This window comes from Anastrepha ludens, chromosome 3 (assembly GCF_028408465.1).
Source record: "Anastrepha ludens isolate Willacy chromosome 3, idAnaLude1.1, whole genome shotgun sequence".
NCBI lineage: Eukaryota > Metazoa > Arthropoda > Insecta > Diptera > Tephritidae > Anastrepha > Anastrepha ludens.
The window spans coordinates 56,773,583-56,785,933 of NC_071499.1; the positions used below are offsets into that span (position 1 = coordinate 56,773,583).

The 12,351-nt window shown below is 34.1% G+C and overlaps 1 protein-coding gene across 1 annotated transcript in view; it reads left to right on the forward strand.

Moving 5' to 3' along the window:
* LOC128858016 (probable basic-leucine zipper transcription factor P) overlaps positions 1 to 2,525 on the forward strand; it is a 94,427-nt gene extending 91,902 nt beyond the window's left edge. The window contains exon 3 of the mRNA XM_054093936.1: positions 2,181 to 2,525. Within this exon, the coding sequence (XP_053949911.1) occupies positions 2,181 to 2,189 (9 nt within the window). The 3' untranslated portion in view covers positions 2,190 to 2,525. The remainder of the gene's footprint in view (positions 1 to 2,180) is intronic.
* The last annotated feature ends 9,826 nt before the right edge of the window (positions 2,526 to 12,351 follow it).

Consider the following 12,351-nt stretch of genomic DNA (forward strand, 5'->3'; position numbering starts at 1 on the left):
ACTGATGGAATTCGGAAAGTTCATATAAGGAATATTAAGAACTACGTACCGAATTTAAATGTTAGGCTACTTATTGGCTCTATACTTACTGATCTATGTTTCGAACATCGGGGGATCTGTTTTAGCATACGGCTCCCCAGCGGCTGTAGCGGTTTTTAGACCGAACTAGTAACATTAGTTAGGGCCGTGACGCTGGTACAGTGAGATGCGATGTATGGAAAGCATATATAGAGTACCCTTCTCTACTTTACATAGAAAAGAAGTCATTTTGCTTAAATATACCAATGGATTCCAGTCTATTGCGATATCGAGAAGAGCTGTAGAGCCAATGAATTAGCGAGACTTATCACCAAACTTTCTAGCTAATGCCTGGCACTCATTTAGGAATACTCCATTAAATGTGCAAGCTACTTTTTTTGGCAAATTTGTATAAACGAAAGATTCGCTTGGCAGTTACAACTTAATGCTAAAGGCATAATCTTAGTACACTGATTTCTGTTATAACGGGACACTGTCTAATAGGCGTACACGCGCAGTGATTAAGCGCTCAAACACACGACTTCTGCAGAAGCTATCTAGTTGAAGAAGAGGAGTAAACAATTTTTCCATTTCTGTGCCGCATTTCTGATCTATGCAGACGAAGCTTCGCCGTTCTTTAATGAGCTCATAAGAGCTCAGAACTGTAGAAATGAGGGATCTTCTAAAGTGTTTGATCTTGTCACTTGTGGATAAATTGGGCCAAGTTCCCCATAAGACAACATAATGAACTATGACTCTGAGTATGTTCTATAGTGCGCAACCTAACCTAACCTACTTATTGGTTTCAAATTTAAGGATCACTAAATGTGTCACAGCCGTGGGAGCTGATATACCCCATGCACAGACATTACATAAAGAGCGATAGTCCGGTCTAGAACGCTGCAGAACTGCAAAGTCTTTTGTGACAAGTCCGAACAGAAAACTGTCAAATTTTCTACTAAAACTTATAAGAAAAAACGTTCGGTTGATGGTCGGTATTATTATAGGGCACAGCCCAAGGGGTCAGCATATGACCACCATTGGAAACAGTGAGGACCCGATGTGCCTGTCTTGCTTGGAGGAAGCGGATAGCTTTGAGTACTTTCTCTGCGAGTGTCCTGCGTTTGCTAGAGCAAGGCTGCGGGTTTTGTTTTCCGGTGTCTTGAGAATGAGCAATATTCGTTCTCTAAAACTGGAGGATATTTACAGATTTGCCAAAGAATCTGGAAAATTCTCTCTGTTCTTTCATGTCACGTTCTCTGCTACTTTCCTCCTTGACTATCTACCCTCTTTCCAGAACTCTAAATACAATGGGCTTTTTAGCCTGAGTGTTTTAAAACCACCAAATCTCTTGGTGCTCCTTGGCTTAACTATTCAAATTTCATTTCATCTTCAAAAGTGTCACTTAAGAAGATAAACTCACTAAATTGCATTGAATACTATTGGATAGTTTCGGGCACGATGTACTGAATGCAAAGTTCTGGCCAACATCAAACCGTTACTAACTTGAAGGAATCAGCTGATTTACTGACGTACCAGGGATTATGACAGCGATTTGTTTATGACAGAGGTTGGAAAACTGTAACTGTGTTGGTGATGTACGAAAGAATCAACGCAATCACTGCTCCTGTCACTTCGATGTCGCCTGAGCAACGACTGATTGGAAGAGCGTAGAAATACGGGTGAAATGAGCGGACGTACTTCTGACGTAATAGAGTAACAAAGTTATTCTCCCTATTTTGCTTCGCTTGACCGAACCGTGTATTGTGTCATCTTTGGCTTCAGAGATCAAGCTTCTGAGTGTGTTTCTGCCAAGACAAAGTTTCCCATAAAAACCCATCTAACATTCCGAGGCGGCGTAAAACTCTATGGCTTTACTCTTAGAGAACAATATTATGCGCACAAATTGGTTAAGCAGTTTGAAAAAAATACTTTTTAAGAGTGCTTTATTTATCTCCATTTTTCTTTCAGTTTGTTTCAGAAGCTCCAGCTTAAAATAATTTTTTTTATCTCCAAATATATTTATAAAATAAAAATTTATGTGCAACAGCTGTTGTGTCTTTTTATCTGGAGTTATTTATTGCTGCTACTATGAAGATTTCTTATCTATAAATAAATATTTTTACTTTACTAATACAATATTTACTCTTTTTTAATTGCAGGTAACTTGAAAAAATGTGCAACATTTGGCATAGTTGAAATCTTATTTTGGCTGATATTCGATTAATGCATAAAATTGTTTATGATGAGACTCATATGAACACTTTCCTTGGCAAGTACTCGCAAACAATTATCAAATATTTATTTGTATACCGCAATAATTTCAGTAAAGCTGCAATTAGTAGTGCCATAACGTAGCCATAACCGTAACCATAGCAACCAACTCTTGTGATGAAGCATATGAGCATCACTGTAAATGATTATAGACGCCACACCATAACCATAACCGTAGTCGTTTGTGTCCACTTAATTTTGAGTTTTCTCCGTAACCGTAAACAGCTGGGAAATTCTTTACATTTGTTTTGATATTTGCGATATAAAAATTTGTATATTAGAAATGAACGACGAAAAATTAACAGACTTAGTGGAAAATTATCCTTGTTTTTATGACAAAATGCAAATGTTTTCATTAGTTCTACTTCAATATCAGCTATTTATGGTTACGGCAAATGCCGTAATATTGCGGCTACGGACATGGTTACGGCTATGGCGTCATAGCTAATTGCAGCACTAAATTCAGTTCAAAAAGTGGAATTTTTGAAGCAGATATGAATGTACAGAGTATTTGTAAGTCATGGGATATATAATGCACATATAACGACAGTCCGTAAAAGGTCGAAATATTTATTATTTATTAAGACAACTCCCAGATTCTATTTTGGATAACTAAGATTGTATAGTTTGATCATTTTTGAGAATGAATAATGCTTGCCAATTAAGGAAATGTAAATGTAGCGAATTCTTATGAAATGGCAAAAAAACGTTTCCCTCATTTAAAATACACGGGAAACTGAAGTTTCTTTGGCTTTATGGCACCATTAAATATCAACTGATTTCAAAACAAAGAATCCGTGACGGTGTCACAATAAATATTCAGTACTTCAACTGGGCCACCCTAGTATTTGTATGCACGAACAATTATGATTTTATATGTTTACCTGACAAAATCTTGTCCTCTAATTATAATTTAACTTAATTTAATGTGTTTGCTGCCTAAACAGTTAAGTGGGTATACGCACAAACACACCCTCGTACGTGCTTACATGCATTATATGAAATTATATGGAGTTCTACAAAATGTGTAAAATGTTGTAAAATTAAATGTTTGTTTGCACTTTATTGTGTACACAGAGCTTTTTTTCTTTGTTATGCCAATAGAATTTGAAGCATTTGTGTACACAAAATGTACTTATATGTTTGTACATACACACACACATTCATATGTTATTAGGTTTATTAACCATCAAATTTATTGGGCTGACAGTTAGGCAAAAGTGTAAATACGGAAGATAATTTACTAGGCCGAGTTCATAAAAGTATTATCTTAAATAAATGTAAACATAGATGGTAGATGTATGTATGTATTGTACAGGTATTTACCGGTATGTATGGCTAAGCATTAGAGGACGCATTCAGTTTAAAAAATGACACTGAAAACGTTCAGGAAACCGAAGTATGTACGTACTTGCGCATATGAACAGATGCTATCTAATGGATCACACCCATTTCATAGCCGAAAAGTCTGAATAACTGCAACTAATTTTTCTTCGACAGCTAATCTTAAGGCCAGGTGTATTTGCATACATGCATATGTATCTGTGCCTTAAGAATGCCCTTTGAAAAAGAAAAAAGAAAGGAAAAGAAAGGGATAGAAACCATTTGTTTATATTACTTCATTGGGATAGATTTGTAAGAACAGCTCTTGTAATAGGGCACTAACTAATGGGCACGCATGTCTTCTTCGAAGCAGAAAAAGATAAATAGTGGCAATAGTAAGGATTTTTTTTTTTTTTGGTGGGTGAGGTAGTGTTCAAAATGCGTTCGCACTCACAACGACCGTAGTCTACCGCGTTAAGTAGTGTGGCCACTAAAACAATCCCTCGTCCTCTCCATAAGAGATTCCCTTTCCGGAACTACTTTCTGCATTACTTCGAGAGGGCCCAGAACGGCGTTTATGAAGTGGATAAGTTCTATTCATCCACATCTGGATCGACCATATTTGTAGCCAGCTTCATAATTTAGGCTCGCCTTCTTATGTATCTATGCCGCGTTGGTTTCTATGGACCACAATTGGTTCCTGCGTCCTGTTCTTTTGACATATGTATGGTGGTTTTATGCCATCCAAAGTAGCAATTCCTGGACTTTTTGAAGCAAAAGGAATATTTTGAAGCAAACTGAATATTGTTGACAGATGACAGACGAAAAAAACAAGGTATTTGGAAGGTTTGAAAATACCCCTAGCGACATCTATGGGCTAATAGCTGAAAGTCTCACTTCATAGGTATATACCCTTTTTTGACTCTCTGACGTAACTTTCAGGTGTTAGGATAAAATGTATCCTACGCTTCATAAGAGCGTCCAAATGGTTCCATGCTGAAGAAGAAAAAGAAGAGGTTCCCGTGTTACACAGTGGCACCGCAACAGACCTACATGGCCTAAGGAAGTTGGTTATTCTAAACCGACTGCCACCAAAAACCGAACCTAACCTGCCTCGCGAATTACGAAAAAATCCCTGTCTCCACTAATTTCTTCGACAATTTCTCGAAATTTCTACAGCAAATTTCGTAAAAAGAGTAAACAAAAGCAAAATTAACAAACGCTGAGTAATAACGAGAAAAAGTTGAATTTTGATAACGAAAGCAAAAAAAAAAGATACTGTGAAAAGTGGATATCGAGGATTCCTCAAGAATTGTGGAGGAGACCAAATTGTATTCTAGTTTCTTCAACTTCTCTACTATTTCTAATAGAGTATGTGGCTATTTGTGCAGCAGCTACTCAAATCATTTGGATCTTCTTCTCGTAATATTTCTAATATGAACCTTACAGCGGCCTGCTGCCATTTGCTGGAAATAGAAGGAATTATTTAAATAAAATCTGAGCGTGAACTTCCTTTTTTCTCTATTACAAGAACAAGAGCTGAAGGTGACAAAGTGAATTGCGAAGTTCTGAATAGAAATGTTGACATTTTTTGATACAATTTTTTCAATTTTAGAAGTTTTATTCAAAGTTTGAAATGTGGATTTATACGATATTACGTACTTAAAGAGCAAGATTTTTATAAAAAAAGAAAAAAATAAATAGGCGAAAGAAAAATAGCCAGAACGTTGCTGGCTTAATTAGTTGAGCACAAGTGTGTGGGTGTGTGTATTCAATAGTAAATAAGACTACCGCAAATGAAATGTTGAATTTTCCTAAAATGTTCAATGCCTATCTTTTATAACTAATGCAACTGTGAGCTTTCCAATGCTCAGCAATGTTGAAATTCTCAGTAATCCTTTCACAAACTTCACACTCGCACACCCGCCCACATAGGGGTAATTTCCACGAAAATAACGACTATTACGTTCATTCGCATTATTCCTGGATTGTGGGGGATTTACAACGCCTTCAACATATCCACGCTAAATGTATTATGACACCAAGTGGGCGAAAGCATCATAGTCTGCAACGCCCTTGGAGCCACCTACACCTGGCAGCATGCAGCATTTATCGATAGCTGCACTTGTATTTATTCACACACACACACATATGTATGTATGTATATAAGTATGGGTATGCCTGAGTGCCACTCACCGCAATCGTTGCGAAATGGTTGCCACTAAAATTATTCAACGCCGTTGCAATGCAAGTGACAATGACAGCAGCAAAAACAACAACAACAGCAGCAACGGCAATAATAATGCAAAAATAAGCATAATTGACAACAAAACTTAAATGGGCGGGACGAAGCGGAGTTGCTATGACGAAAATGCCGACAACACTTGGACGAATTGACAAGTGTTTGATTGTAGTGGTGCAGAGTAGGCTGCTGCTGTGTTTTTTTTTTGGTTTCATAGCCGAAAAAATGATGCAAAACCGGAAACAAAGCAGACGCTCAACTGCCGTAACAACAATGACAACAAAAATAGCGCTGAATATGAAAAGACGCGCCTAGCAACAAACGGCAGCCAACTGCAGCTGGCTGGCGAAGTCGAAATGTAGGAACAAAATCCATCACAAAATCGAATGCATTGCCTCCTTTTACATTTACGTGTGTGTGTGTGTGTGTGTGCATACAAGTAACTGGCACAACAGCGATACTAATATGTTTACCATACATTTGCATGCAACTCCAATTACTGGGCACACGGAAATGCATTGTCTGTGTGTGTGTGTGGGTGTGCATACAATCAAGCATGCAAAGGATCCAACAATGTTAGGGTTAAGGTTGCAAAAATGCTGTTGTATGCACTTTACCATGGTCGTTGCAAGTGCACTCGCATGCAACTGCATTAGGCACATATGTATATGTGTGTGTGTGGGGCATACTTTCATGCTGCATATTGCAAGTTCTGCAATTTATGGTCATACACACAACGGATTTGAGCTCATGTAAGCTTGCAACTTCCATATGTTCATTCTCTTTAGAACATTTCATCGAAAGCCAGATGAATGAATAAATTTTTGTTAATAACCTGGCAATGAGGTATACGAAAAGTTTTAGTGTTCGAGACTGTGTATTTCTATAATTAATTTGGAAAAATTTAAGACAAATTTTCTGTGTTTTCCGTTTCAAACGAAATTGCCATTTAAAATGTTAAACTACTCTAGAACTTCGAAAAACAACCTCCTTTTCTTCCATGTAAAAAATATATCGAGCATTCGTCATGTGAAGCAAATGCACAAGATCGGCCGCAAAAACAAAAAAATTGTCAATCATTGCGATTTTTGAGCCATGTCACACTTTCACTTTAATTATACCAAAATTCAATATGTTGTCCCTCTACATACTCAAAATTTTATAAAAATTGCGATTCAAAAGTTTAAAGTTTTTTATGGAATTTTTTAATTTTTTTTTTTTGTAATTTGCGGGAATTTTTTAAATTAGTCAGCCCCAATACCCGAATAGGTTGTTACATGACTGCCATTCGGGGTACATAAGTTCGAATCTCCGTGGATAAAAGACCAAAATGAAGAAAAAGTTTTTTCTAATAGCGGAAAAGTGGAAAGCCTCCGATGTATTTCTGCCATGGAAAAGTTCCTCATAAAAAATATCTGCCGTTCGACTCGTGCCAGAGAAATACTTCAGTACTTAAATACTTAAATATTATGAATTGCAGAAATTATCAAATTTATAATAAATTTCAATCTATGCCCTTCTCAGTGCTAATTAAGGAATAAAAATTTAGAAAAAATATTCCCTACTATTGTTACATTGATTGTTTGTTGATTTATCGATCACTTCCCAGCTTTTCTGCCGGTTCGATCACTGGGTTGTTAAAGAAGTGCACTTCTTTTAATTTCAACCCAACTTTAATGCACGCCCAACCTCCTGTGAACTTTTCGTTTACTCGTCATAATTCTCCGTTTAAGACGGTGCCATCTGCAACTCTGCAATTCCCAAAGTGTTGGTCTTTGAATATGCGGTTATTACTTCGGTGGACGTTGAAAGAACATTTCCGAAAATAGACACGAGTTTCTTTTCGAAAATTCAGCAGAAATTCTGTTTCTATGTTCTAACCAAATAATTTATGTATTTACCTTTCGCCACTTTTGTTGTAAGACTTAATACACATGCATACTGAAATAAAATAAAAATAAAACCTTTTTGTAAAAAAGTATTTATAAAAAATTTTTAAACAAAAAAAATTAATATCAAACTTTATAAAATTATAAAAAACTATTTATAAAAAAAAATAAATACAATTTCATATCAATTTGTTTTGATAAAAATTAATATAAAATTATAAAAAGCTATAAAAAATAACTACAATTTTATATAACTCTATTTTATTGAACAGTTTTTTTAAATAATTTGAATAATTTTTTTAAATAAATGTAAAACAGAAATAACAAAAAAACTTTTGTTTCAAAAGAGTATTTACAAAAAATTTTATAAAATTAAAAAAAAAATAAATCCAATTTCATATCAATTTTTTTTGATTAAACATCTTTTTTTTAATAATTTGAATAGTTTTTTTAAATAAGGGTAAAATAAAATAAAAAAACTTTTTTTTGCAGAAAAGTATATTATTTACAAAAAATTTTTAAACGCAAAAATTGTACAGTGGCTCACAGCTTATTTCGTGTGCCCGTTTATCAAAATAAAAAAGTTTTATATTTTTGTATAAACTTTATTTAGAAAAAAAACTTAAACGTACATTCAAAGATAAATTATTTCTTGTTACAAACATACATAATAAACTTAAATTATTTCTTCTTAAGTAATATATTTACAGCAAAATCAAAATTATAAGTAAATCCACGTCACACCTTATTTCGTGTGCTTAACCAAACTAGAAAAAAAATGATTTTTTTTTTAATCTATTAAGTTTTTACTAATCTAATATTTTGTAGGGTAGCCTTTTTGTTTTAATAAAACTTTTAACCGGGATTGCATGGAGCTAACAAGTTTTCCAGTGTATTCAGGAGATATTTTCTCCCACTCCACTTGCAATGCTGTTTTAGATCTTGTTTGCTGCTTATGTTATGTTTTCTAATTTTTTGATCCAGAATATTCCATAAATTCTCAATTACATTGAGATCAGGTGATTGTGCTGGCGTTTTTACCACATGAGGGCAATTCCATATAAGCCACCGTTGCACTAATTCCGACTTATGCTTCGGATCATTGTCCTGATAGAACCTGAACCTGTCCCGAATGCCTAATTTTTCAGCACTTTGTAGTAAATTATTTTTTAATAAATTCAAATAAACTGTTTTATCCATAATTTCGTCGATAAAAACCAAGTTTCCGACACCAGCTGTTGACATGCAGCCCTAAACCATTACATGGCCCCCACCGTGTTTTACTGTACCACGCAGATTCTTCGGGTCCATCTCCGCGTTGGGCTTACGCCAAACGAAAGACTTTCCATCGGAACCAAAGAGGTTGAATTTGCTTTCGTCGGCGAAAATAAGGCCATTCCAAAATGTTTGGTCTTTATTAACATGGTTTTCGGCAAACTCCACCCTTAATCTTCTGTTACGCTCATTAACAAACGGTTTATTTCGAGCTGTACGACCATGGAAATCAGCTTTGCGCAGAATTCTTCTTATTGTTTCAGGATTACATGACTTACCTAGTACTTTTTCAACCTCTTTTGTCAAAGCTGGCGCACTAATTCGTGGGTCTTTTTTAATTTTTCTTAATATCCACCTTTCATCAGCTTCTGTAAAAATTTTGTTTGGAGCTTGGCGGCCTTTGTCAACCACTCTTTTTTCACGAGAAAAGCGTTTAATAATGTACTGTACTGTGGAAGTACTTAAATTTACAATTTCAGCAATTTTTTTCTGCGACTTTCCATTTTTGTAATGGGTAATCACTAATTCGCGCCTTTCAATCGACGTACGACGACCCATCACGGTATTTTTAAATTAAGCTGCACAACTGACTACTTTCAATGTGTAAACTAAATAAAGATATAATCTAATATACTATGCAAAACAAATTTCATATAATTGCTAACCGGTTTACTGGCGCCGATAACGGTAAAAGTGAACACACGAAATAAGCTGTGACGTCAATTTACCTAGTATTCTGTTTTTGTTGTAAATATTCTACTAAAGGAGAAAAAATTTGAATGCATTTATACATGTTTGTAATTAGAAATAATTTATCTTTGATTGTGCAATTAAATTTTGTTTAAAGTAAATCAAATAAAAATAATTTTACAATTCTTTAGTTTAACATACAGCCACACGAAATAAGCTGTGAGCCACTGTATATAAAATTTTACAAAATTATAAAAAACTATAAAAAAAATAAATACGATTTCATATCAATTTTTTTTTTATTAAACATTTTTTTTAAATAATTTGAATAGTTTTTTTAAATAAGGATAAAATAAAATAAAAAAAAACTTTTTTTTGCAAAAAAGTACTTAAAAAAAAATTAATATAAAATTTTATAAAATTATAAAAAACTAGAAAAGAAAAATAAATACAATTTCATATCAATTTGTTTTGATAAAAAATTTTTTTTTAAATAATTTGAATAGGTTTTTTAAATAGGGGTAAAATAAAATTAAAAAAATTTTTTGTACAAAAAAATTTTAAACAATAAAAAATTAATATAAAATTTTTTAAAATTATAAAAAGCTATAAAAAATAATTACAGTTTTATATCATTTTTTTTTATTGAACAGGTTTTTATAAATTCTTTGAATATTTTTTTTAAATAAAGGTAAATCTTTTTTTTTGCAAAAAAGTAAAAATTTTTTAAAAATAAAAGAAATGAATATAAAATTTTATAAAATTATAAAACTATAAAAAAATAGATAAATTTTTGTTTTATACAATAAAAAAAATGCTCTTAAACTTAATGAATTGGCATTATAAATTAGTTTTAAAGAATATTATTTTAGTAAAGTATTTTTTCAGCAAACAATTTATTAATTTTTTTTTTTTTGAATACTTTTCTGCAAAACAATTTTTTTATTATAAATAATATTGTATAAAAAAATAAATAAAAAATTGTACTGAAAAGTATTTTTTAAAATTATTTTTCGCAAAAAAATATTCTTTAAAACTAATTTTTAATGCCAATTCATTAAGTTTAAGAGCAATTTGGGTGGTTGCCCTACTAATGACCAAGGGTCTAACGTGAGATAACGAAAAGTTTTCAGTTTCAAGCTTTTGATTCAGCCTACAACCGCATCTGCCTACTTTGGAATGCCCCATGAACTTGTCGCCATGGAAATGTATATTTTACTTCTAAAACGTATGCACATACATACATACGCGTATATTTGTGCGTACCTGCACTCGAAATTTTCAACATTCAACATGCGTCACACCAACGATGTGGCAATTAAGCCAGCAAGCAACACATGCCCACCCGACACACCCGCTTCAGAATTTTTACATATGTATATTCACGCATACATACATCCCTACCTAAATGCATTGGTATTCTACCATTGCTGCAACGCCGCCGTGCCTTTTTTTCGTTGTTGTTATTACTCCGTTTTCTGCTTTGTTTGTTTATTTGTTTGTTGTTGCATTTGCCCAGCCTTGTCGCTCGTTTGCCAAGTGACTAATGTTTGCTGTCGCCATTCTTTGCCACTCATTTGCTGGTATTTCTGTTGCCATTTCTGTTTGCTTGTTTGTTTCCCGCTTCAAGCCGCCACAATAAGCTTCGCACTCCCTGCGCTGCATTCACCACTCTCCATTTTGGAAGGGGGTGGGCGTGTTTCCCCTCTTTCATTACAACATATTTTCGTAGACAAAAGCAAATGCTATTTGTTGTTTCCTGCTTTTATTGTGCCGTTGCAAATGGCATTGCTGCTGTTGTTGTTATTAGTAGAATGCCAGCAAACTCTGCTCGAATGCTATTTTTCTCTGATTGTTTTGGTGCTGTGAATGGACTTTCGAGCAGTTTTTAGTTTACTTATCATTTTCATATTTGCCTGTACCAAAGTGCATTGGTACGCATGGATGTGCGTATGTATGTATGTGTGCATATTTTTCAGAAACTCTTCTGTTTTCACAAAATCCCGCACCCAAAAGTACACAGGCTTTATTGGTTATTCTGGTTTGTTTGCTTCTGTTGCACAGAGTTAGAGGTGAAGTTCACAGTCTAGAAGTTATGAATTCTTAATGTTGCACATTCGTCTGTCAACACTTGCAACTCGGCTGTCAAACACTTTGCACTCACTCCGTAGTCACTAGCCACATTTATTTATTTATGGGAGTTACGGGTTAATTGGAATTGTTGTGCATGCTGCCGCCACCAGGAACTGGAAGGCTTTCGAAGAGTTTGTCATCTACTTGAAAAAGCTGTAAGGGATTAAAAATTTCTAAGATTTAAAAGCTACAAATAGAAAAGTTGGAAATGCAAGTAAAAATTTAAAGAAAAAGAATTCGCAGAACTACAGATATTAAAATTCGAGCGGTTAGATTTTTTTGTTCATATACCAAGTTCGAAAAGTTTAAAATAAATTGTGTATTGGAAGATATTCACGTGAGTTTCGCGTTGCGGTTATAACTATCGAGGTCACCGTAGCTGAATCGGTTTGTGCGTGACTACCATTCGGTATTGTCTACGTTAGAAACTCTGGGCGATGAAACACCAAATTATAGAAAAAGTAGTTTTTGAAGTGAAACTTCTTAGGCGTCAATGGACGAGCGAAA